The sequence below is a fragment of the Marmota flaviventris genome, chromosome 2 (genome assembly GCF_047511675.1).
Source record: "Marmota flaviventris isolate mMarFla1 chromosome 2, mMarFla1.hap1, whole genome shotgun sequence".
Classification (NCBI taxonomy): domain Eukaryota; kingdom Metazoa; phylum Chordata; class Mammalia; order Rodentia; family Sciuridae; genus Marmota; species Marmota flaviventris.
Window position 1 is genome coordinate 175,650,109 of NC_092499.1, and position 25,781 is coordinate 175,675,889.

The 25,781-nt window shown below is 55.2% G+C and overlaps 1 protein-coding gene across 2 annotated transcripts in view; it reads right to left on the minus strand.

The window, feature by feature from the left end:
* Window positions 1-5,046: 5,046 nt before the first annotated feature.
* The window catches only part of LOC114107026 (tyrosine-protein phosphatase non-receptor type substrate 1-like), a 41,531-nt gene continuing 20,796 nt past the window's right edge, over window positions 5,047-25,781 (minus strand). Inside the window, exons 4-9 of one of the 2 annotated variants that reach the window (XM_027954313.2) lie at window positions 21,545-21,862; window positions 20,719-21,051; window positions 18,951-19,058; window positions 16,016-16,040; window positions 9,937-9,988; window positions 5,047-7,527 (exon numbers count right to left, since the gene is read on the minus strand). In XM_027954313.2, coding sequence (XP_027810114.2) covers window positions 7,264-7,527; window positions 9,937-9,988; window positions 16,016-16,040; window positions 18,951-19,058; window positions 20,719-21,051; window positions 21,545-21,862 — 1,100 coding nt within the window. In that variant the 3' untranslated portion in view covers window positions 5,047-7,263. The remainder of the gene's footprint in view (window positions 7,528-9,936; window positions 9,989-16,015; window positions 16,041-18,950; window positions 19,059-20,718; window positions 21,052-21,544; window positions 21,863-25,781) is intronic. The other variant, XM_027954322.2, reaches the window with a different exon arrangement.

Below are 25,781 nucleotides of genomic sequence, written 5' to 3' on the forward strand. Positions count from 1 at the left end.
CTTTCTTCCCTCTCACTTTCCTCCCTCCACCCCATCCCTCCTCCCATCCTCCCATCCAACCTCCCATTTGTCTGTCCATCCATCCATTCATCCATCCTCCTATCCAGCCTCCCATCTGTCCATCCAACCTTCAATCCAGCTTCTCATTTTTCTGTCTGCCCGCCCATCCATCCATCCATCCATCCATCCATCCATCCATCCATCCATCTCATCCCATCCTCCTGTCTACCCATCCTTCCATGTATCTATCAATATACCTCCTCCATTCATCCTCCATCCTCCCTTCCTCCATTCATTCCTCCTCTCCACCCAACAAATACTGTTGGATGCTTCCTGTAGGCTGGGCAGGGAAATCCAGCATCCTCCTTACCCGGAGGCAGCTCCCAGGTCAGTAGAGCAGAGGGATGTTAATCAAGCACTGTGAGGCCAAGTGTAATTACAAATGATGATAAGTGTTCCCAGGGAGAAGTGCTGGCCACAGTTGCTATGGCAGTTTGGAGGGTAGGCAGGAAAGACCCAGTGAGTGTTGTAGGCAGAGGGAACATATGCAAAGGCCCTGTGGCTCACTTTAGAAACAGACTGCTGGCTGGTGTTGCCAGTGCAGGGGGCGTTGGAGAGAGCCATGGAAGGCGGAGCTGCAGAGTGTGGCAGGGGCCAGCTCACACAGGGAAGGCTGGTCTCTGCCTGGCACTGGCTCCTGGCACTGTCTGGCTCATCTTTACTCACACTTTAGGTCTCAGCTCAGGAATTTCCTCTTTGGGGAGACTTCCTGCCCCATGCAGGCTGAACGAGGCCTACGCACTTTCCCCTAATAAGAACCCGGCCCAAACTTGGAAAGAAGGCAAAGAAAGGTGACGTTCGTTCCCTTTCACTGCCACGCTGGGGCATGTTTCAAAGACCCACTAGAGGATTGGTTAATTCTGTCAGGAATATATAACTTGAGTTTGTCTTAGCTGTTCAATTAGGGCCCAGATCTTATAAAACCACCCTTGGTGCTAATTTGGAGGTTTTGTCTGGTGGAGGTGTGAGCGACTTCCATCTGGCTGAAAAGATAATTCCAAAGGTATGGTTTTGTCGCCTTGCGGAACATTAACCAGCTTTCTGTCTAAGCTGAACATTTTATTCTCACCTTGGTCTCTCAAAAGCCCTGGCTCTCCACCGGTTCTTGGAAGGAGTGCCGCCCTCCCGCTGGCTCACTGCTAGTGTGGTCGCTCTGGGCGCTGGACAGTGCTCGTCCCCGCAGCCTCATTTCTGCATTGAGATTGCTGCTGCTCCGGCTTCCTCGTTCCCCATGAGCTCATCTGTGTGGGGCCCATCTTCTGTCAACATCATAACCACAGAATTTTGCGCAGGGCCAGGTTCCCAGGAGGAGCTTGGGGCATAATTATTAGCTACCCGTGTGATCTCGAGCTTAGCTCTTCCCCTCTCCCAGCCTCAGTTTTCTTATCTGCAAAATGGACACCATAGCACTCATTTGCCAGGGGTGTTGAGGCTCTGTGGGACAATGCAAGTGACCAGCAAGTGTGGGCTAGGCTGTACCCTCCCTCACCCTGAGGCCTGGCTCCCTGAGGTCCTGGGGCTGGGGAGCTCATGTCTGGTTGGAAGGACATCAGGTCACAGCAGAGTGACTCTCTGTGGGGCCAGGACAATCAGTCAAAGGAGGTTCCAGCAGGTAATTGTTGGGACAGGAAGACCAGCCTGGCCAGAGGGTCCAGTTGTAGTTGGGGACAGGGTCAAGGAGCAGGAAATTTCCTTTAGAAAGTCAGACAGGGATTTAGAGAAGAGGTCACTGAAATTAGGCTCCAGTGTGAGTCCCCAAAGTTGGTACATGGGAGCCATTTCAGGCTAAGGAGGGAAACAGGGACCTGATAAGTAATTTTAGCCAGGAGGGGAGAGGAGCCAATGTGGGGTTCCTGTGATAACCTGGCCTTGGTGCATGGGTAAGGGATGTGAGTGTGTGTGTGTGTGTGTGTGTGTAGGTGGGTGTGTGGGTGTGTGTGTGTGTGTGGGATATGGGTGTGGTGTTGGGCACTGCAGGTGCCACACTACTGTGGAAGCTGTGGCGCCTATTTTCTCATTTAACCCTCCCTAGACCCCTGAGAGGAGGTGCAGGCTGCCACTCTCCCCATTTCCCAGGTGAGCAAACTGAGGCTCAGAGGTGAAGTCATTTGCCCAAGGTCACAGGGCCAGGATCTGCCTGCACGTCACAGGCTGGAGGTGGGGGGATGGGGAGCAAGGCTGCGTGGGAGGGAGAGTAATCGGAGGAGCCTCAGCAGAAGAAGGGATGACAGATAAACGGTCTGTCCTCGCTGTCCTTGATCTTCCTGCCCACTGTGTTTCTTTCCCTGGTTCGTGTGCTATTTTGGTCTCTGGGATGCTATCTCTCAAATTAACTTGACAGTGCTCCTTGGGCTCCTCACCTGGACCAGGACCCTGGCCTGGGTTTAGGGACCAAAGGTAAGATGTCGTCGCTGCTTTGAAGAAATTGTCAGAATGGGGCAGGCATCAAAGGTTGGGGGCGGGGTGGGTCACCAGTCTTGGCGAAAATTTGAAGTCTGGCTTCTGTACAGGGGATGCACGCCGAGTGCAGCTTGGGGGATTTTTTTCCCATGTAAATGTCCCAGGAGCCCCCACCCTGGAGTTACAGAACGGCCTATCCCCGGCCCCTCCCCATCTTCCCTCCAAGGGTAGCCAATCTGACCTCCGTCACCAAACTTTTGCACACTTGGGACACGTGTCCCTCTAAAAAGCATTTTCCATGTCATGAACTTGAGTTCAGAAAACAAACCAAGACCCAGGTCCTGAGCTCTATGTTGGAAGGGGACACTGGAGACCCCACAAGTGGAAGACAGAGCCCCCCAGAGACTCTGGTTCGCCCTGACCGGCTGGTGACCAGGCTGACCCTCCGAAGCTTCAGTGAGGAGACCATGTGGGCTTCCTGGCTTCCCACAGGGTCTGGTGCACCCTGAACATTTCCTGCGAACCCCTGGGGTCTCCAGCCATCCCTGGTCCCCATCAAGCCCGCTCAGTGCCTGGCGGGGCCACATCCCCAGCGTCACTTCTCAGCTTGGAGCAGGATGTTGAATCTGACTGTTTCAATTTCTTTATTAAATGGGGTAATCATCGTATCTAGCTTAGAGGTTAAGAGGATGGAGGGAATTGGTATTAAATAAGTTAATATTTGTACAGAGTTTAGGAGAGTGTCTGATGTGAGGTATGTGCTCACGTAAAAGTTAAATAAAATAAATAAGCCTCAGTGATTCTTGGCTTTGAGACTGGGCTCCGAGAGACGGGGGTTTTCTCGGGGAGCACTCTTCAGGGTTGGGGGTGGAGGTTTTCCTGATCCCCTGCGAGCAAGGGCTGGTTCTTATGGAGGGAGGGGGCAGCGTGCTCCTCTGCACGAGGAAGAACCCCAAGGGAGGTACCCGATAAATGCCAAATGCTTGACTGATTTCCTAGCAGGCAGGAAAAAGGCCACTTGGCGCCCATCAACTTTTGTTTTACCTGCCGACCTGCAGCCCTGGAGATTTGGGCTGTGGAGAAGAGAGGCCCAGGCGCAGCATAAAACACCTCCCCCAAGTCTCCTTGCCCGGACACGCCATCCATCACTGCTGCTTCCCAGGAAGGAGGCCCTTCTCCGCCCCTTCTCCTGGGTTGCACCTGGTCCCTGCAAGTGGCTTGCAGATTTCATGGACTGGGCCCCAAGGGCCGGGTGGAGCTGAACTTTTCCGGCAGAGGGCCAGGAACCTGCCAAGTTCTGTTGCCTGAGACGCAGGCGACCTCTGAGTCCTGCAGGAGGCTCCGGGGGTCCCTGAGCACATGGACCAGGCCAAGGGCGTGGGGAAGATGCCCATGGGCTTGTGGATTCCAGTTAAGACCCAACCTGACTGGGTGCGCATTCCCGGAAACTCAATGCTCTTTTCTGCAAAATGGGCACAACCACAGCCCCTGGGCTGATGAGCACTGAAGGTGCATGTTGGGAGGAGTCAGCCTCTGCCTTCCAACCCTGGCCACGGGACAGCGGGAGGTGACCTGGCTTCTATTTCCTCCTTTGTAAAGCATAGAGAAGGAGTTCCCACCTCCCTCAGGGGGTTGGGAGATGAAACGAGGAGTAACTCAAGCATTTGGCACATAACTCGCCAAGTCCCCATCAGCTCTTACGGTTGATTTTGTGGGCGGTGCTTAACATGTGATGTATTGACTATCTACGTGGTGGGTAGGCATCAGGCCCTGAAGTCAGACTGCTGGAACTGAGGCTCAGCGATGTCACCCATTAGCTTTGTGACCTTGAATAAATGACATCACCTCTCTGTGCCTTGTTTATCGAATGAGGGCCATAACAGCACTGACCTGATAGAGCTACCAGATCTAAGAGGTACCCATGCCGTGCTAGCATATAGTGAGCACTAAGGAGTAGTAATACCGTATTAATGCATTAGCCTTGCTGCATAACTATCATTACTAGTCTCACTATCTAAGGGAGGGAGGGAATTACCATTTCTTGAGCACCTACTACACACTGGCACTTGCCAGGCGGAGAGTGAAGACCCAGGGAGGTGAGCTGTTTGTCTAAGGTCCACAGATGTGGAGGGGCTGCTGGTCCACTGTGCAGGGGAGGCAGGAAGGTGAGGCTGCATACTTAGTGAGAGTCTGCCATGGGCCACGCATGGGTCTTAGCGCCTGTCACCTCTCCTAATTCCCACAGGAACCGTAGCAGGGGGCTTAATTATCCCCACTGTGCAGATGAGGGGTGCAAATCTCAAGAAGGAGAGATGCTCAGACTCCCACAGCTACAAAAAGCAGAGTCAGGATTCGAACCCAGAGGTCTGTTGGATTTTTGTCACCTTCCTTTGACTCTCTCTGAGGCAGGCCAACAGTTTTAGGTCTTCCACACCTGGAGAGAGGAGCCAGCACTGCAGATTGTCTCTAAGCCTTGCCTGGGTCACATCGGACCCTCTCCAGGATCTTGGGGACAGGTAGACAATAGCCTCCAAGGAGGCCCTGAGTCACAATCCTAAAGGCAAGGACACACAGCACCCAAAGTCGTCATTGTTACCCAGAAATCTTTATTACAAAAATATTTTGCAAGCCAAAAAGTTTAAGTTGCAACTATATACAAAATGGGGCCTGTTTCCTTCCCAACAGTCTGAAAATAAACTCCTGAAACCACGCTCCTTCCGCAGGTTTATTTCAACCTCTTCCTTTTCCTGGGGTTCCATACACAAGGTACGGGGACTCTCCAGGCTGCCCGGCTGAAACTAAACTACAGTCTTCCTTGGCCTCATTCCCTATTTCCCCCTCCCAAAATTAAAGTAAAACAAAATTTAAATGGCACCAAGAAAACATTCTTTTAAAAATCCTGTGTGTGTCTGTGCGTGCGTGTGTGCACACGTGTGCTGTCTCTGGGCAGAGCAGAGGGACGCGAAGGGTTACAAGCCCACCCTTTGGAATTGAGAAACAACTAGAGCAGGTGACCGAGCCACTGTGGCTCCCAGATGTCACCGAGGAGCTGGCTTGTCAGGCCAAGGCTGCCCTTGTGGCCCGTTGGCTCAGCAAACTTCCAGATGCCAGTGTGTAAAACACCAGTCACCGGCCCCCGAGAGCCGGGTCTGCGCTGAGCCCCTGGGTCTCACCTGTCTGTTGCACCTGCAGAAACGGGCGGGCAGGTGGGCTCAGCATCTGGCTCAGACAGCCAGGTGTGCCACGGGCTTCCCACAGCTCAGGGGATCAGGGACATTCGTTTCTCAAGTCTACAAGCCATATGTGAAAACTGAATAACCAGGGTTGTGACCTACGCTCCTGGGCCCAGCCAGGCCCTGGCACCCAGCTAGAAGGGTGACAGTCGGAGGGTGACTGGGTCACAACCTCTGCCCGACTTCCTGAACCAGAGGGCGGGGGGCTGGGGGGGTCTGCCTTGGCTCAGAGCTGGGCTGCCCGGTAGTGACCAGGATCTATTCCAGTCTGATCCCAATGGCGTTCATGAGCAGAAATGGAAGATTCTTCCTTGTAGGAATGAGTTCTGAGAGCCGGATGGGGAGGGGGCGATGGCTAAGGGGGTGAGGCAAACAGCCTGGCTCAGTGTCCCCCCCGTGCATGTCCCTAAAGTGCTTGTGAGAAATGGTGGGGGAGGGGTGTCACCGTCCCTCTTCCCACTCTATGGAAGAGCAGACTGAGGCATCGGGTCTGGACAGGTCTGCACTTACCACCGTGGGGCTTTGGAGGGAACAGACCCCGCCGGGTGGCCCAGCTGAGAGCGCGGTCCAGTGAGTCCCAGAGAGAAGGCTACGTGTCTCCACAGAGCAGCCGGATGGATCCTTCTTCCAGGTCCTCGGGGCTCTGGGACTTGGAGGAATTCAGTTTCTGCTGTAAGAAAATTCCCTCCAGGATAACACACTGTTAAACCTCAGACTTCACAAGACCCAACCGTGAACTTCAACACATGACAAAGAGCCAAGAGAACGCTGCTGTTGTTTTAAGAAGAAGAAGAAAAAAAAGAAAACAAAACGAAACAAAACGAAACACCACAGATCAAGTTTTCTAACACCTCGGCTTCAAGATTGCACGGTTCACATTTCTCAATAATTTACAGGCGTCCCCGGGGCGAGGCTGCTGGGTTAGTGCTGGCCGGGGGGAAGCAAGCTGGGGGCTGAGAGGAGAGGTGGGCCGCGCCCAGCGCCCCGTGGGGCTGGCAGATGCTCCAGAGTGGCACATGGACCCGGAGCGGGCGAGGCCAGAACTGTCGGCAGCAACCTCCCGAGTCTCAGGACTCGGGTCTCAGTTTTATTTTCTTTCCAGCTTTTTCCATGGAGGGGGCAGTTGGATCTACAGGGAAAGAATTTCCCAGAAGCCCCAGTTGGGTGGAGGTGGTAAGAGGAGGTGGGGGGTCTTGTCCTCCTCATCCTGGAAGAGCAGGATCTGGGGCGTCAAGGAGGCAGCCAGGGTCTCTAAGACCACCACCCAGACCCATGAGTGACGGTCAGAGGCACAACAGTTCTTGGTCCCCAGCAGTGGCGCTGGCGGGTTCCCTGGGTGGTTCGGCAACATCAGTCCTCCAGACGGGGTGCAAGGTGTGGGGGCCGTGGCTGCCCTGGAAATGCTGGAGAGCTGAGGGGGCTGGGCAGACGAGAGCCACCCTCACTCCTGGTCCTGGGGCTGACGCCACCCAGCCGTCCCGGGTCTGGGCTGGCTGTCCTCCACACGGACCACTCCATGTGGGACAAGAAAGCTCGTGGGGACAGGCCCCTAGAGCCAAGCACAGTCTGTTCACTTCCTTTGGACCTGGACGCTGGCATACTCCGAGAAGGACGGCTCGGGCTTGGGGGCTGGCTGCTTGGGGCCCCGGTTGAGGTGGACCATGTCCAGGTCGGCGTAGGTGAGGGTGTCCTCCGGCCTGGATGGCGGGCTAGTCTCAATGCTGGCGTACTCTGTGTGGTTATTGGGCTCGGCGGCCCGCGGGGCAGGCTTCTTCTCCTTGGGCAGGTTCAGGTCGGCATAGGTGATGTCATTGATGTCATTTGTGTCCTGGATCTAAAAGGCATGGAGAGAAGGTCATTCTGGAGCATCCAGCCTGCTCAACCACCACCTGGGCACAGTCCCCCCACAGTCCTCCTTCATTGTCCCCTCCTCCCAGCTGGAACCACCAGTGGTTCTCACTTCTCTTCCCACGTCACCCCTCCTTTTCCTCGTCACAAATCCACCAAGTCCATTTCAGCTCAAGCGTGACTCTATCCTAAGATGCTTCCTTGCCCTCCATGCCCCTGGCTGGGCCCAGGCTCCTTCTCCTGCTTCCCGTCACAGTACCCACTGCCAAGGACGGGGTTGCTTGGGGCCTGAATAGATATGATGTCCCCATATGGGAAGGGACACTCGTATTCATTTATGTGTTTATTTGGCAAATGTTCATTAGACTTTTGTTGATGCGGGCACCAAGGCTGGCACAGGAGAGGCTCAATTCATGTTGAAGACATGAGTGCATGGATGGATGGATGGATGGATGGATGGATGGGTGGATGGGTGGATGGATGGATGAATAGGTGGAAGGATGGATTAATGGATGGATAAATGTATGAGTGAATGCACGGATGAATGGATTGATGGATGGATGGATAAATGGTTGGATAAATGCACAGATAGATGGATGGATAAATGAACGGGTGAATAGAGAGATGAATGGATGATGGATGAACAAATGCATTAATGAGTGGATGGATGGATGGATGGAGGGAGGGAAGGGTGAACAATGGATGGCAATGATTTCACCCTCACTCTGGTACAGCCGGAGCTGACAGAACAGCAGTGGTGAGGGAGTGAGATCATCAGCTGTGGGGGTTGTAAAGGTTCTGGAGCCAGAAGACCTGGGTCTGAATCCTGGTTCTGCCTTTTCAAGCTAAGCAACTTTTGGCAGATCCTTTAACCTCTCCGGGCCTCAGTCTCCCCATCTGTGAAGCAGGGATAATAATCGTGCCTCTCACCAGGGCTGTCGTGGGGATCGAGCGGAAGCATCCAGGCAAACGTTCAGAACCGAGCCTGGCACCTGCGAGCGCTTACCGCCAACACACGCCAGCCACTTGCAAAGCCACACACCTCCCACGTTCGTCTCACCACCGGTCATCGCGCCTTAAAATGTCTCCCCGTGAACTAGAGCCTGCTCTTCCCGCGCCCAGCAGCTGCTGATCTCAATCCTAGGCTTCTGGACACCACTCACTCCCACAGATCCCCTCCCGGGCCTCACCGGGCCCTTTCCCAGGCGAGGAAACTGAAACCTAAGTGGGCCTGATGATCTGGCAGTCACCCAGCCGGCAGGGTCTGCTGGCTCTAGGGCTGTGGCCCTCCCTCACCAGAGCCCCTGCATCCTGAGCCCTGCAGGTGCTCCCCAGCTGCTGTCAGCGAAATCCACAAGGACAGCCAGAGTCCCTTCCCAGCAAGAGCTGGTGCCCAGCCTCAGGGGCCCAAGGCTCAGGCCTGCCAGCTCGGCCAGAGCAGGGTCGTGACTGCCCTGCTTACAGCCCAGGGCCTGGCACTAAGCTGATGCTCATTAAGTCTTTGACGGTGATTTCTATAGATTTTCATGACTAATTCTTCTCACCATCGTCCTTTCCCCAGAAGGTTCCAGAGAGAAGTCCAGACTGGGGAGAAGGCCATGACTGGACATGGTTCTGTCTCTTCCAGTTCCCACCCAATCTCATGCCCAGGGCTGTGGGGGCCGCAGCAGGTCAGGAGGGCAGGCTGTGGTGTTCGGCCTCCCCCCAGCCGGACTCCATCAACACATTATGTCTAAATGATGCCAATCGCCCAGGAAATGTCAAGGGCAGCTGGTGCTCCTTCACCGGGCTCAGAGCAGGGCCTGCCTCATTACCAGGTGCTGAGGGGCCCCTGCCTCCCAGGTCTGACGAGGTCAGCTGGAAATAGGCCAGTCTCATTTGCTCAGAAACAGGCCAATCACGTTGCCTATGAAGTCTCCTTAGCGATGTTGAGGGGTTCTGCCAGGTCTAGGGAGGTACCCGCGGGAGGAAATTCATGACAAAAGGGTTTTTCCAGCAGCAAAAGCTAGAGAGGCCCTGGCAGCCAGCGCTGTGCTATTACCCCAGGTAGGAGCGGGCTGATGGGGATGGTGCTCCTGGTGGGGGGACTGCGTTGAGCAAATGCAGGGCTACAGCCCGACCCCAGGGCACCAGGCCACCCAGCACACATGGTGCCTGGCGCCCCACTGGAGTGGTACCGTGAAGCAAGGTTACATCAGAGTCTCCTGGCTGGAGCAGCGAGGAGGAGCCCGCAGAGGACACGGGAAATCAGGAATGCACAGATCCTCTCCCCTCCGCCTCCCTCCAGGAGGGGTGGGGTGGAGGGGGGGGACAGAGTCTTAATTTAGAACCGGATCTGCAACTCAGGCTGATGCAAGGAAATCACACCCTGAGTTTCCCAGGAAGGGCGGCTCACCAAGGACTGTACCTGGGTTATATCCCTGGCGTTCTTCTCGGGCTCATGCAACCTAAAATGGAAAGAGACACACAGATATAAATACCGCACTATCTCAAGTGCTTATGCAAATCGATAAGAATAACATTTCAGTCCCACTTCCTATATGGGTAGAGGACAGGGATGAATGAGTCACAGCAGAAATACAACTGCTTATCAAATGTTTGGACAAGGGAGCCTTCTCTCACTAACAAGGACGTTGCAACAATGCTCTGCCATTTGCTTTTTTTTTTTTCAATGCCTGTGGGCAGGGATCTTTAAAGATGATAATACCCAGAAGATGCACTGGGCGAGGAAGGCATGGTGCTTCACAGGCTGTGGGTTGGGGAGGCAAGCTAGGACCATGGAAGGACAGCCCCGGGGGGAGGGGGAAAGCCTGGATGGGGTCTCCATCTCTTGACTTTTGGGGGGAAATTCCATATACAAAGGCACTTCCTGTCCGTTTGTCCCAGGCGGGGTGGGGGGAGGGAGGTTTATCTCTCTGGGCTCTGTCCATCGAGACCTGTTTAGGAAATTAGGGTGAACGTAGAGATTAAGGTTTAAAAGGTTCATGAGAAGGTACTTTTTTAAAGTTACAAATGATTTAAGTGATAACCGAAAAGGCAAATCTCTGTGGAATGATCTCAACGGTGGAAAATGTGTGGATAATAATGGGGGGCAAATGCCAACCGCCGTGGTCTTTGTGGGGGTATTTTTCTTCGCTTGAGTTTCCCTTATTTCCCAAATGTCCTGTATTAGGAGTATCTATGTATACGGCTAAACAACGAAAAGAGAAAGACCAAGATGCCTTGGTTCATCAAAAAAGCCTTTGGTTCGGCCTTTGGAGGCTGCGGCTCAGCGCACAGGGGTCACGGTCAAGGTGATGTGCACATGGAGCCGCTGGCTCCATAGGAGTCGTGTTAAGTTCTCAGGCTGGTGACTCCGGGACGGTCCCCTGAATGGTGTCAGAAGTGAGCAATGGCGCTTGGCAGCCGGGTTATTAATGGATTTGGCACGAGTGCTTGGCTCAGAAGGCAGTTCTGGGGCATGACATGTCCCCTGTGCCACAGGAACAGCCCTCCAGGATTGGGGACGCGTCTGGTGGGGGAGATCATGCAGATCTCCCCCCACCCCCTGGTTTCCAGCCCCCTGCCGCTCCCCGCTCCCTGTCTGGTTGGAGTCCAGCTCCTCGCCCTGCTCAGCGTCCCAGGCAGCCTGGCTCCGGGCTCCTCCACTCCCCCGCGCTCATTTACTCACGAGCCACCCACCAAGTGTTTCATGCTGGCTACTCGGAGCTTTGTGTTTTCTGCTTCAACAACAGCCTTGAATGACCCCGTCACGCTTTTTCTCTTGGTTAACTTTCAAGCATCCTTCAAAACTTAACTCTGGTGTCACCTCCTTGGGAAGGATTTGCTGACCATGCTGGGATGGTGGGTGGCCCTCGGTGACAATCTCGGACCTCCTTGCATATTTTCACCTCTGCTGTACATTGCCCTGTCATGCTGTATGGGCACAGGCGCCCGACAACCAACTTGGAATGAACGCTGGTCCGAGTGCCCCAGGACCTCTGCACACACAGCCCTCCTGCCTCTTCATCTGCCTCACTCCAACTCTTCCCTCAAATCCTATATTAAACAGTCTTTTCAGGGGTGATACCTTCACTGAATCTCTCAAATTCCATTTCAGAACCTCAAGCTCTTCTCTATCATAGCTGTATTTCAGATTATAACCAATTATCCACTTTTTTCTGGCCTTTCTATCTCAATGAATGGCACTACTCATCCTGAGTCAGGCTAAAGTGGGAGTCATCCTTGATTCTTCTCTCTTCTTGTACAAGAAAGAAAAATTGCGGTCTGATTCCTGCAAGGCTGGTCAGCTCCATTAAAAAAAAAAAAAAAAGTCATTCTGTCATCTCCCTCTCTCAGATCTCCTCTCTAAATTCCTAAACAAGCCTCCTTTCTGGCCTCTCTGCCTCCATTCTCCATATTCTCTCTTTCTTTTTCTTTCTTTTTTTTTTTTTTAGTACTGGGGATTGAACCCAGGGACACTCATCCACCTCCCAACCCTTTTTATTTTAAGACAGGGTCTTGCCAAGTTGGCTCAGCTGGCCTCAAACTTGCAGTCTTCCTGCCTCAGCTCCCACGTCTCTGGGACTGCAGGCCTGAGCCACTGTGCCCAGCATTCTCCACACTTAAAATGCATAAAAGATGTCACATTATTTTTCTGCCCGGAGCGCTCACCCCTCTCGCCACACGATGCGATCCCTCTCTATGCGGGCTAGAGAGGTGCTGGGTGGTCTGCCCCGCTGACCGCCTCGGTCTCGCCTCTCCCACCCTCACGACTCTGGCCTCCACGCCCTGAGCTTGTGTTGAGCGCTCCTGCCTTGGAGCCCTGGACCGGCTCTCTGTCTGCCCCATCCCTTCCCTTATCCCAGCAGCCCCTGCAGACATCATTAAGTCTCCAGCTTGTCGGGTAAGCTGTCCCCAAGAGGCCAGGAGCTCTACACGGGGAGGGACGAGGTCTGTCCTGTTCACCTGGGAGGCGCCGACCTTGTCCTGGGCTGGCCCGTGGCCGCCCTCCCTAGATGTTTGTTGAATGAATGAATGAGCTCTTCTCCCGCGGACCCTCAGTGCCACAGGCCTAGCTTCGTCCCTTTTCTGCTTTCCTTTGCGATGCCCCAGCTCGGGCTCCTGGCACCCAGCGGGGCCCGTCCAGATGAATCAATGAAAGACTCCGGAAAGCCCTAAATATCCCAAGAATAAACGCAGCCAACGTCTGACGAGTGAGCAAATGGTCCACTGAACGGACCCCAGTGCCCAATTAAGGGAGCAGAGACTCACTTCTGGAGTCTGAGCTGGGGAGGATGACAGGCGACGCTCTCTGCCTGCGCATTCCTAGCCCGGGGCCGGGGGGGCTTTGGGGCCAGTGGTCCCTCATCAGCCACCAGCTGAAGGCTCTCTGAGCTCGGAGTGGCAGCCTCCCCTGCACCCTGTCCCTGGAGTGGTGCTGACCCCCGCCAGCTGCGGCCAGAGCCAGCAGCTCACTCGAGATAAGGGAGGAGTGACGCCTCGGCTCCTCGGGAGGCTCCCGCTGGAAAAATAAGAGACAGGCAGAAAGCGGTTGGCTAGCAGAGAGGAGGAGCGCCCGCCTCAGGGCTGGGGTCACAGTGCCCGCACTTATGAGTGGCAGGACCCAGGGAATGTCACATGACTTCTCTGAGCCTCAGGTGCCTTGACCCGAGGACCAGGATGATAACAACCCTCTAGAATCGGGGTTCTCAGAGTGTGGCTCGGGGAGAACAGCACTGGCTCGGTAGGAACCCTGAACAGACTCGGGGTGTAGTGTGTCTGAACAGGACTCCCCAGGAGTCCGCCACAGCCTGGATCCTGGGAACCCCTGTCCTGTGACAGGACTGGGGATCAATCATAGGGCTTTTGCAAAAATTAAAACCACTGAGTGGGATCAAGGAAGGAAAGGGACGGATGGGTGCACAGGAGGCAATAAATGCTCAGTTAATGGCAGCTGTGACCGCCACTGTCATTGTCATGGACACTCTTACTGTTCTTTGCTTCCAGAACCTCTTGTGCAACTGGGAAGGTGAGTCAGATGAAAAGTCAGGCCAATAACAAAGCAAAACAGAAGGGAGAGACGCCCCCACGGAGAGCAGGGGTCTGGGGATTTGGCGAGAGAAGAGCTCTGAGCACAGCAGGGGTTAGGGACTGTGCTCATTCAGTCACTCAACAAACCTCTACTGGGCGCCTGCCCCCTTCCAGGGACAGTGCCGAGTTCAGAAGCTATTAGCTGTGAACACGAGGGGCACAGTCCCTGCCCTCGAGAGAGATGGGTTGTAAATGGGCAGAGACACCTGGAACACACGGGGGTGTCAGTGCCAGGGCACAGGAGGCCACAGGAAGCCCCTTAAGTAGGTAGATGGTCAGGTCCTTGCTGAGCTCAGGAGGAAGAGTGGGAGGTGACCAGGTGGAGGCAGGGGTGGCCTCTAGCTCCTCCAGGAGTGGTTTGCAGAGCTCACAGGTGCCTCTGCCCCCAGTGCTGTGGAGACCCTGGGTGGTATGTGTGGGGGTCCACCCAGAGGAGGCCAGTGCACAGAGGCCAGGAGGACAGCGGGAGGCCTGTGTGTGGCAGGAAGGGAGCAGCGTGGCTCAGCCATTCAGTGTGAGGCCTGGCGGGGTAGAGAAGTGAGACCGTCCACACCAGCTGCAGCCGGGCCATGAGGCCTCCAGAGCCTCGGGACTTTATCTTAAGGGACACGGGGGACCACTGATGGTCTCTCAGCAGAGGATGGGGATGAGTCTGGCTCCTGGACAAGAGCGTGCCAGGTGTGTGGATGGGACAGGCAAAGACAGGGCACCAGGACAGTACTCCCTGGGAGGTCAGGAGGGCGCTGAGTGTTTGCAGGGAGGCTGGACAGGCTCAGCCCAGGAAGTGCCCATGGAGGCCAGAGCAGGAGGCACGGCTTTACCCAACGGCACCAGGACTTTCCATTCTGCACAGGAGAATGGCACAAGAAGCTGCCCAGTGTCCCTCTGGGCAGGTGAGATGCTCCTACTATGGGCAACCACAGAGCCCAGTAGTTCCTCCATCACCACACTCATCACCTGTGACCCCTGTCTCAGGACACAGCGCTTCATTGCCCCGAACCTTGCAGTTGTCCTTGACTCTACATCCAATCCATCAGCAAGTTCTCTGCTCTCCCTTCAAACTATGCTAGAAACTGGCCAGCCCACCCGCCGCTCAGGTCTGGGCCCCCATCATCTGCTTGGTCCCTTGCAGTAGCCTCCTCACCAGCCTCCCTGCCTCCACCCTCACCTCACAGCCAGATTCCCACCTGCAGTCAGGCTGATGCTCTTAAAGCAAAAGCCAGACCCCATCCTTCCTAGGGCTCATTCTCCCACTGGGAGTAAAACTGTAAATCCTTCTAGGAGCCCACACTCGAGGCCACTGGCCTCCACCCTAGATCCTGAGTTCTTGCTGTGCAATTCTGAAGCCCAGAAAGCTCTAGAAAAAAGAAATGGAAGATCTGCCCAACCCAGTTGGTGGCAAAACCTGACCTGAAACAATACGAATCTGTTTACAGTTTTGTTTCTCGTGTTCAGAGTAGATGTCTACCTGTTTCCACTCGGTGGCATGCCCAGGGGACGCTGTGGAATGTGGCCCCTGCTCTGCTGGCGATGACTCCCAGGGCCTTCCTGGATGCTGACCAGTCTTTTCGGCCCAGCTCTGCAGCACATCCTGCCGCATGAGCCTCTGCTAAGAGGAGGCCTGCGTCCCCGGACCCCATCCCTGCCTCCCCTCCTTCCTTCCGTCCTGGCCACTTCCCTCCCCAGGCTCTGGGCCCTGACGGCTCTTGCCCAGACCCTGATCTTGGTCTCAGCTCCCAGTTGCAGGTTTCTGCTCACATAGCCTCTGCAGAGGTGCCCCTTCTGCCTGAGACAGCCCCCCACCGTGACCCTCCACCCCCTTGGCTGTACTAGAGTTGTCACCACCTGGTAGAATGTTCTAGATCACTTCACTTGCATGCTTGTTGCCTGCATCCCTTGCCAAGGCTGAGCGCCATGAAGGTCAGGGCTCCTTCTTGCTCACCCACAGCAGAGCTACACATACCAGGGATGTGACAAGTCCCTGCAAGTGTCAATCAATAAGCTAACGTTCCCTCTGTGAGGAGACCTGAGCCCCTGCCCAGCGTCCACCCTGGCACCCGAGGTACTCAACACATCTTCATCAACGAAGGAGAAGGCAGGTATAGAACTGGGATCTGGGGAGGGAGAGGCCAGCCGTGTGTGCAGGACACTATGACATTCAGGGACTTGGAATTTCTGTCACTCTGCAGGGGATTAGATCAGGGCCATGCTGACTGGGGACAGAGGTGCGAAATCAGTGTCACTGTGCACCAAACCCCTGTATCTGAGACCAGAATTAAACACAGACCTGGATCCACCAGCTTACAAGAGAGAGGGGAACCGAGGGGCCAGTGAGGAGGACCCGCGATCGCCAAGCCACCCAGCGAGAACTGCAAAGGCGTCGGGCCCAAGGATGCACTTACCTTGTGGAAGAAGTGGACCCCTTGGCTGAAAGAGAAAAGGAGAAGCAGTGAGTCTCTTAGAAACACCACCGCCTCTGGCAACATTTTTTTTTTTTTAAGCAAAGGTTTGCTCCAGGGATGTGTAAGGTAATTATCTCCATCACATCCTGGGAACCACAGGAAGTCCCCATGGCCACCTCCTCCGAGGGTGGTCCATCATCTTCCTAGAAGCCGAGGACTAAGCTAGGCCTTCCTGGCTTCCCACTTCCAGGAGAAGCCACCTGCCTCCCCTCTCGGGACATCACTCCTGTGCAAGTGAAAATCTCAGTGGGACCCTCTTAGGGGTCCCACTTAATTCTGGAGAGCGGCTGAGGAGCAGGTGTGAAGCCAGCTCTACCACTCACCTACTTGCCGTGTGACCCTAGGTGGGCCACTTTCCCTCTCTGAGCTTCTAAAACTCACAGGGCGGGGCTGTGCACCCATTTATTTACATATCACCTCTTTCCAAGAAAGACAGTGTCCCATCCGTCTGTCTGGTTCAAAGGTTTTAAGCCTGTGATATGGGGCCTCCCACAGAGAGGCCTCGGGGCTGAGCAGCCATTTGACTCCAATTTTGCTGCAAAATTGTAATTAAAAAGCAATGTGTGCACTTGAGTGTGCTCTGCGCTGTACTTGGACAGGCAGAGGCCGCCGCAGGCAGGAATCCCTGCGGCAGAGTTCACCGGGCCTGGTGCCTGGGCAGGGGCTGGGTGGTTGGGGCAGCCAGCACCTGGTGGGGGCTCAGCAGCTGAGGCCTGAATGAAGGCAGAGGGTCAAGCTGGGGCACGTGTCGCCTCTGAGACTCTAGTGACCAGACGCCAATCACCCTCCTTCTCCACCTGAGAGACTGGGTGACTTCCCAGGCTCATGCAGCTGGCCAGTGGTGGAGCTGACAAGGGGACATTATGCACAGGGTATTGAGGTGGAGGAGGGGACATCTCCAGGGCCCAAGGAGGGGAGGAGGGACATCTCCTTGGGGCTCGGGGAGGCAGTGTGCAGAGTGGGCACTAATGTGGTCCCTGCCTTTGAATCCTGGCCCCACCTGCCGGCTGGGAGGACCTGAGCAAGCTTTCTAACTCACCCAGGCCTCAGTTTCCTCACCTATAAAATGGGTTGCAAAACCTGGACTGAGGCCTGTGGCGGGGGCTGACTGTGTCACTACACGCCAAGCCCCAGAATCAGTGTGGAGCACATGGGGGTGGCCCAGTGGGACACAGGTCCCTGCAGCCTGGTCTGGGAGCTGGGCTCTGTGTAGAGACCCACCACTCAGCAGCTGAGGGGCTTCCTGGGTGTCGACCTCTCTTCAGATCCCTCCTCTGCAACAAGGGGCCGCTGATCCTACCCCACAGTGACAAGCTCATGAGCCAGGAGCCCTGCCTAACGCCAGACGCAGTCCTGGAAAGGACAGCTAGGGCTTCACTGATGGCCACCACAATGTTCTGTCACCTTTGGGTGAACAAGCGGAGGGCTCCCCAGGAACTGTAGGGAGACCTTTATGGGACAGGTGCCGTGGACCCCCTTTACTCTCTGGAGAGGCAGGGCCTACCCCCATCCTCCTGAATTGGAGCGTGGGGCTTGGTCTGTGTCTCAGGCAGACTCCTGTCAGCCCAGGAGGGACAGAAGCTTGGAGCAGAGGGGATCCTGACTACCCAGGACACGCCCGTGCTGGCTGAGCCAAGTGCCCCGCCACAGGAGGGCAGCTCGGGACAGCGCCTGTCACTTTGCCACCTGTGGCTCATGGTGGGTCACAGCCAGCCACTTTAAACAGAAAAGAACAGAGTATGACCAAAAAGAAAATACCAAAGTTTCAATTTTATCTAAAGGGGTGTGTTGGGCTGAGATGTGAAATGTTATTTCTGTCGCTTGCAGTAAAAAAGGTTTCGGAAATACCAGCTTAAAACTGCCTCCTCTAAGTGTGGCTGAGGAAGTGCACGCTAAGGTCCCAGAACATGCCAGACTCGTCACTTCCCAGGAGCTGACTTGGGCTCCAGATCTATCCTCCAAGGCAGGTGCTGCTAAAGCCATTTTGTTTTGCGGGGGTGGGGGCGGGTACTGGGGATTGAACCCAGGGGCACTAGGCCACTGAGCCACACCCCAGCCCTATTTTGTATTTATTTAGAGACAGGGTCTCACTGGGTTGCTTAGGGCCTCGCTTTTGCAGAGACTGGCTTTGAACTTGCCATCTCCTGGCCCAGACTCCCCAGCCGCTGGGATTATGGGTGTGACCACCGCACGGGGCTCACTAAAGCCATTTTACAGATGAGGCTACAAAACGGAGGCTCGTGGAGGCAGAGCTGATTGTTTATAGAGTACAAAACAGGCATCAAGAACCCTGGTTGGCCTGACTTCAAAGTCGAGGCCTGTCCCAGCCCCAGCCTCATGCATAGTGCCATGGAGGGTGGGGCTTCTAGGGAGGACACCCACGTTTCTGGGGTCACCCTGAGGAGCACTGTGTGTCCACACCGCCCTAACATCCTACATGTAGCCCCCCACCCCCCACCTCGGAGGTACTGGCTGTGCTGACCCCACTCCCTTCCCCACAGCCTGCGCTGGGCATGTGACCTGGATGCACGGGAGGAGAGAGGGAGTCTGGAGGCAGCTCCTGGGAAAGCCTCTTCCCCCCTGAGACTGGCAAGGGGAGGTCCCAGGGCCCCTCTTGCTACCCCTGGCAGCAATCTGTTTCCTGCCTCAGGAGTGGACCTGGGAGGAACGAAATTCAGGGCAATGACCATCATTTTGCCACCATGAGGGGCAGGCCACGAGGGACCCTCCCAGACTCCACCAGCCTGGAGCAGCTGCCCCAGCCGCCCTGGTGTGGCCACCTCTGGACCCCGTCACCCATGCCCAAGGCACCACATGTCCTGGGGAGGACAAGCCCAGGGGCGGATTCTGAGGGAGGAGAAGGGGTGCCACCCACCTTTCTTCTGTTTGATGCGGAGGAGGTAGAGGGCCGCCATCAGCAGGACCACCAGCAAGGCACACACCACGCCCACCACGATGAAGATGTTCCAATTGGCAGAGTTGTCTGAGGACCACACAGAAGACAGGCTTCACTTATGCAGATGGGAAACAGAAAAACCCGAACCCACGGCCCCTCTGCACAGTGAGGCACAACAGCTGGCTGGGCCGGGCGAGCCTCGCAGTCACGTGGGCACAGGGGTCGGCGCACAGTCGCCCTTGGGGGTCGCCAGGAGCAAACACCAGGCTGAGGGCCCGGGGGAGGGGACCGCCGAGCCCAGCTGCAGGGTGTGGGCAGCATCTCCCTCCTGGGGAACAGAACACGTTCCTTCTCATCTGGAGCCGAACCACAGAGGAGCCACCCGTCAGTCACCGTGAGTCAGCCGCTAGCGGCAGAAGGCGCTGAGGAAGAGGGACACTGTGGAGCGGCGTGAGAGCCCAGGGGCTGACCACCCATCTGCGCCCCGGCCCTGGGCCCTACAGCCTATGAGCTGTGAATCAGGGCACCTGGGTTAGAAGCAGAGGCTTGAGGGGCCCCAGGGCACAGGTAGGAGATCCAGGGCTCCAAGTCATAGAAACGTGGGTTCAAATCAATGTCCCTAACCAGTTACATGACCATGGGCAGGTCAGGTGAACCTCTTCCCTCTGCTGCCTTCTTCTTGAGGATGATAATAAATTCCACTGCAACTATTCAACACCAACTCTTCCAACCTCTCTCCAACAATTGAGTTCCTATTATGTGCCCTGAAGCTACAATGCTGAATAAAACAGTCACAGTCCCTACCCGCAGAGAATCAGAGCTGAGGGGAACGAAGTTCATCTCCTTCAACATGGCCCTTAGAAAGCAGAGGCTCAGAGTCAGGCACTGACTTGCTCAAGGTCACACAGCAAGCCTGTGACAAATCCACACACCCTGTATTGCACATCCTATGAAAACCAGGCTTCGGTACAATCAAAGGGACACCATGACACAGCACTGAGGCTCTCTTGGGGCTTCCCTGAAGGAAGCACAAAGAAGTGGCCTCTGTTCTCATCTGTCCAAAGGTTCTGCTGTATACAAACTGTCAGCCAAGGTGATGACAGGTCATCACTCCACGGTGGCACTAGAGGACAACAAGATGTGGCTATTTTCAAGTAAGAAGAATTCGCAACACATCGGAGGGGGGCGGATAACCTGTGCCTGGGTCTCCCAACCTGGTGGAATGGATGCGTCACCTTCATGCTAAATGAGCATTCCCTTGGCCCAGAAAGGGTCCTTGAGAGACCGTCGCACAGAAACAGCACACATGGGACACAGTAGGTACAACAGTGGTCACGGCAGCACTGGTTTTCCTTGAGCCAAGATGAAAGAATCCCTAGAGCCTCCCACCCCACTGCCAGCAGGCAGGAGTGCTGGGGACACTAGGCTGAGGTCAGAAAGAGAGGAGGGAGGGGGCCATGAGGATGTGACAAGTGTCAGGTGAAGAAGGCAAGTGGTGGCTGTCAGGACAGGCCCATCCCCCATCCTGCCTTCCTCCTTAGTGTCCCTGTTTGAAGGCCCCATGAGATGTGTGCCCAACCCAACAGAGGAGACCCTCAGAGTGTGGGTGTGGGGAGCTGACTAAGACGCTGCTGTGTTCCCAGGCCCTGGGTGCCCTGTGGGAAGGGGGGTCACTGCTCTCACGTCAGAACACACAGAGTCAAGATGAAGTATAAAAGCATCCAGTCAGCTGGGATGTGGGCCTCACCAGGGGTGTTTTCTGGGCTTTGCTTCCCAGGGTCGGCAGAGACCTTCAGGGTGTAGTTCCTGGTGGTGGCTGGCTGCCCATCGTGCTCCACGCGGCAGGTGAACGTCACGTCCTCCCTGTGCCCAGAGGAGTTGACCAGCAGCCAGCTCGTCAGGTTGAAGGTCCCGTCCTTGTTCTCTGAGCGGGTCGAGCCTGTTTCTGTCCTGGACACGTTGACATTCTCCACCCAGGTCACCTGTAGGCTCCGGGGGTAGAAGTGCTTCACCTGGCAGGTGATGTTCACCTGGTTCCCTGCCATGGTGGGCTGTGGGGTGACCTCCAAGGTGGGTGGAACTGAAACAGCACAGGCAGAAGCTGTGACCTTATGGGACAAACAGCTGAGCTCCACCCAGCAGGGCAAGAGCCTCCCTTCGGGACAGGGACAGGCATGCAGAGGGGCTCAGACACTGAGGGTTTGCACAGGAGTGAATCACTAACCACAGGGCCTGCCACCCACAGGTGCCAAGTGACCAGCAGCTCCCCTGAGGGTAAAGTGAGTGAGGCTGACAAGCCCAGCTCCTGGCCTGCAGGAAGTGAGCAAATAGATGGAACCTCCCTGCACGTCAAGGCTCGGCTCTGGGAGGAGCTCAGCAGTGGTAGTTGCTTCTGATCAATGAAATGAAGCCACCAGCTCATGTTGGACACAGGGCAGGAGTCCATATGTGATGGCAGGTGACAGCACTGCTGGGAATTAGAGCCCAGGCCACTGAGGCCCTGGATCAAGGCCCCTGGGGAGCAGCAGGCTGGGTGGTCAGTGTGGGCTGAGGTGGGGATCAGGGTCCTGTACCTCGGATGGTGTCAGACAAGTTGGCAGTCCCACGAAGAGGGCTCCCCTGTAGGGTGATGTGGGCCACCTCGCAGATGACTTGAGAGTGCACGTCCCCAGGGGCCAGGGTCACCTGGGCTGTGCTGGACACATTGAAGGACACACTTTCTCCCGTGGGGTCCACGCTGGTCTGGGTGTGCAAGAGCTCATTCCCATTTTTGAACCACTTGAGGGTGATGTTGCGGGGGGAGAAGCCGTGGGACTTGCAGGTGAAGCTCACCATCTGCCCAGGTGTGGCCCTGGTCCCAGGACCCGACACCATGGGGGCAGAAGGTCTGGCTGCAGAGGAGCATTGACAGACAAGTCAGGTGATTGGGAGGCCACCTGTGACCATGAGCGAGTGACACTGTGAAGAACCTTCCTAGACATTATTATTATTATTTTTTTTTTGGCGTTGCTGCAGATTGACCCCAGGGCCTCATGCTGGGAAGCACACGGCAAGGCTGAGCTGGGTCCCCAGCCTGTACAGGACATTATCTGTTAATCCTCTTAATAAAGCCAGGAGCGGGTGTTCTTAGCCTCTCATCTCCTGTCTTGGTGGCAAACACACTGACCTGGCCAGACAGTGAGGAAGGGAAGACCAGGTGGAATTCCAGGTCTGAGGTCAAAGTCCTCTGCAGGAGGGGATTTCCACCAAGCTGGGCCCAGGAAGGAAATGGCCGACCTGTTTCACTCTTTGTATTAATCATTCCCTACTGGCCTCCCTGAAACCTTGGGGACCTAGGGAAAGCATTTATAAAAGTAAACACAGGTGACAAACAGCACCACAGCACCACCGTAAACCCTGGAGCCCTGCGGCCACCCTGACGTGTGTGTGGTGTGCACGTTCCAGAGTCTAAGACATGGGGTGTCAGCACCTCTTCTGGGCCATAGTGATGATTACAGGAGACCCTGGGAGTATTTTGCTTTGAGTCACACACCGGAGATGGGCCTCAGATGAGAACCCAGGCAGATCTATCTTTCTCCAAGAATTTCTTTCTATCCAGGGAGCTCCCTGTAGGTTTTTATGAATGAACTCCATGTTTTCCATTTTTTCCAAAAATATACCAGTGGTCTAACCTGTGTTAACTCCTGAATTTGAAAGGGAGAGGCTAAAGAGATGCTTCCCTCCACCCCCCCTCCTTTTTTTTTTTGGTACCAGGGATTGAGCCCAGGGGTACTTTAGCACTAAGCCACATCCATAGCCATATATATATATATAGTATTATTATTATTATTATTATTATTTTTAATTTAGAGACAGTCTTGCCAAGTTGCTTAGGACCTTGCTAAATCACTGAGGCTGGCTTTGAACTTGTGATCCTCCTGCCTCAGCCTCCTCCCCAGCTCTTGGGAAAAAAAATGCTTTTCTGAATCTGGGGCCTTTCTTAGGTCACTTTGAGGTTGGAAACATAGATCGTCACGTGCTCAGGAGGCTAAAGAGGGTTAAGTTGTCAATCACTGATTAATTACAAGAGACTCAGACTCAGGCCTGCTGAGCGGGCAGAAGGCTCGCAAGAGAGAGGATCAGAAGGAGGTGTGTGCCCTGTGGACGGGTCCTCAGATGGGTCCTGTGGCGTCTCCAAATTGCTAATCACCACCCAGCACAGTCACCAGGCAGCAAATATCATGAATATTTGTACATGTAAACATCTACCCTACCCTCTAACATTCACCAGACATTCTGAGGGCACAATAAGGAGGGTGTCACTTAAGTCATCAAGACACCAGCAGCCTGGAAGTCACTAAAGAGATGAGAGGTGGCAGAACCAGCTCCCCGCACCCGAGGGCTCCCAGGCCCTGAACTCAACCAACTGCAGATGGAGCATTATTTAAAAAATGGCGCCTGTACTGCACATGCTTTTTCTTGTCATGATTTCCTAAACAAAACAGTATAAAACTATTTGCATAGTATTTGCTTTTATAAGTAATCTAGAGATGTTTTAAGTATATAGGAGGCTGTGCATAGGTTATAGGCAAATACCACATCATTATATAGGAAGGTCTTCAGCACCCTTGGATTTGGGTATCCTTAGGGGTCCCAGAACGGATCCCCTATGGCTACAGGGACAACTGCAGCTACCAATCATCAAATTTTGAGGGCTCGGAAGCTGACTCTCTATCTGTGCTCACCAACCTTGTGAGGGGGTCTGAGTGTGAGCCCCTTTGAGAGACAAGGTTCAGAGACAGGCGTGGCTGGCCAAAGACACACAGCAGGCAAAGGGCAGGGCGCATGGCATCTGGTTTAGGTTGACTCGTTACAGAATCTCTGGGCTTTTTGTTGGTTGGTTTGTTGGTTGGTTTGGGTGCTGGAGATGGAATCCAGGCCTAGACGTGCTCGGTGGGTGGTCTACCACAGAGGCATTGGACCCCAGACCATGTCTCTGTTCTTATCTGCTGAGCCTCAGTGTCCCCTCTGTAATAAGGGGACCACCCTGTAAGATGAGGTAGAGGCAAGACTCAGTGCCTGGCATGCTGCAGGTGCCTAATAAACGACACCTATGGCTGCTGACGTCACTCCCTCTGACCAAACATTCATTCTTTAGCAGCCAGGAGACGCATCAAAAACAGTGGGGACCCAGGAGAAACCTCCGTTCTGTTCCTGCAGCTGCTGGGAGAACCTGATTGAGAGGAAGCCCCCCATTTTCCCAATAGGAAACAAGGTTGAGGAAGTGGCTTTCAAATCAGGGACAGGATCCCAGGCGAATACTCCAGATGAGCTCTTTATGGAAATCCAGGACTCTGGGGGAGAGGGGGACAGACCTCAGTGACACCCTGGGCCATGGAGGCTGGGAGGGTTGTGGCTGAGAAGCAAGGACTTGCTGGCAGATGGTGGAAGACGGAGGGGGGAGGGCCTGCGCTGAGACGGGCCCTGAGCAGGCTGTGTCTGGTGGCCCCTCCGTGGGCCCAGGGATCTGCTTCCTGGGAGGTGGCCCTGCTCCGCCACGGACCCCAGAGAGCTGAGCCCAGCACATGCTGTTCTGAAGCATCCACACCCGAAAAGGTACCTCATGCTCTGTCCCCATGGGGGACCAGGATTGCCAGAGGATGACACTCCAAGTTTCCCCTGTGGCCTCAGGACATGTGGCTCTGGGGTCATAGCCGTGGCTGTATATTAGAATCTTCTGGAGTAACTACAGACTAATGCCCAGACCCCCGCCAGACCTATCAAAGCAAAACTTCTAGATGGGGCCTGGGATTTTTTTTCAGTTTCCCAAGCAATTTCAATGAGCAGCCAGGTGGGAGCCACCCAACCCCAAGCTGCCCCAACCCTCTTGTCCCTTGGGACCTGGAGGGGAACGTGGCCCCTTCAAGGTCACATGGCCAGACCCAACAGCTCACATTGAGGGGATACTTCTTACAAGCCATGTGCCGATCCAAGGGCATTAGGTGACTTCCGTCCTTCAGGGCCAGCCCTTCTCTGGGATGGAATGTCACGGACAGGTGAGAATCCTGAGGCCCCCTGCATGGAGCACCTTGTCTGAGGTCACTGGATAGACAGTGGCTGGGCTGGGATGTGGGGTCCTGGCATGTGGGCTCTGTCCCCGCCCTCCTGCTGCTCACCCGGCACCCCTCCCACCCACTCACCAGGGCTTGGTGCACATCGCCTCCACTCTCCATGGAGCCCTGGGCAGGGGCCATGGTCATGAGCATTTCATAGACAGAGAAATGAAGGACTCGAGAGGAGCCAAGCCTCACCCAAGACCACGCATCCTGGGAGCACAGCCCCCGGGGCTCCTGTGGGTCTGTTCCTAGGCAGGCTCCCTGTGTCCTCCCAGCAGCCTGGGAAGATGGGTTCCCAAGGCAAAGTACCACAAGGAAGATGTGGCATCTGGCACATGGCCACCCCTGCCCCCTCCATCTCCCTCTTTGTCATCCAGGGCCAAGACCAAGACATGGCAGAGAGGACCAAGTATCTACTAGGAGTCAGCAGAGCGAGTCACCTGAGCTGCTTGCTGGCTGTGATTGCCTTGGTGGGCATGTGATGCTGGGCCCTCAGGGTCTTTGTTGGTGACACCTGCAAAATCAGGAGGAAGACATCTCCCCACCTACATCTGGGGGTCCTGAGACCTGGTGCCACCACACCCAGGACAGAACACTGGTGTCATCCACATAAAGTAAACGTACTCTCTGACCCAGCAGGCCTCTGCAGTGGGCGTCTCCCACCTGCAGGGGTTGACCACCATGAGGTCCCCATGACAGCACTGTTTTAACAGCT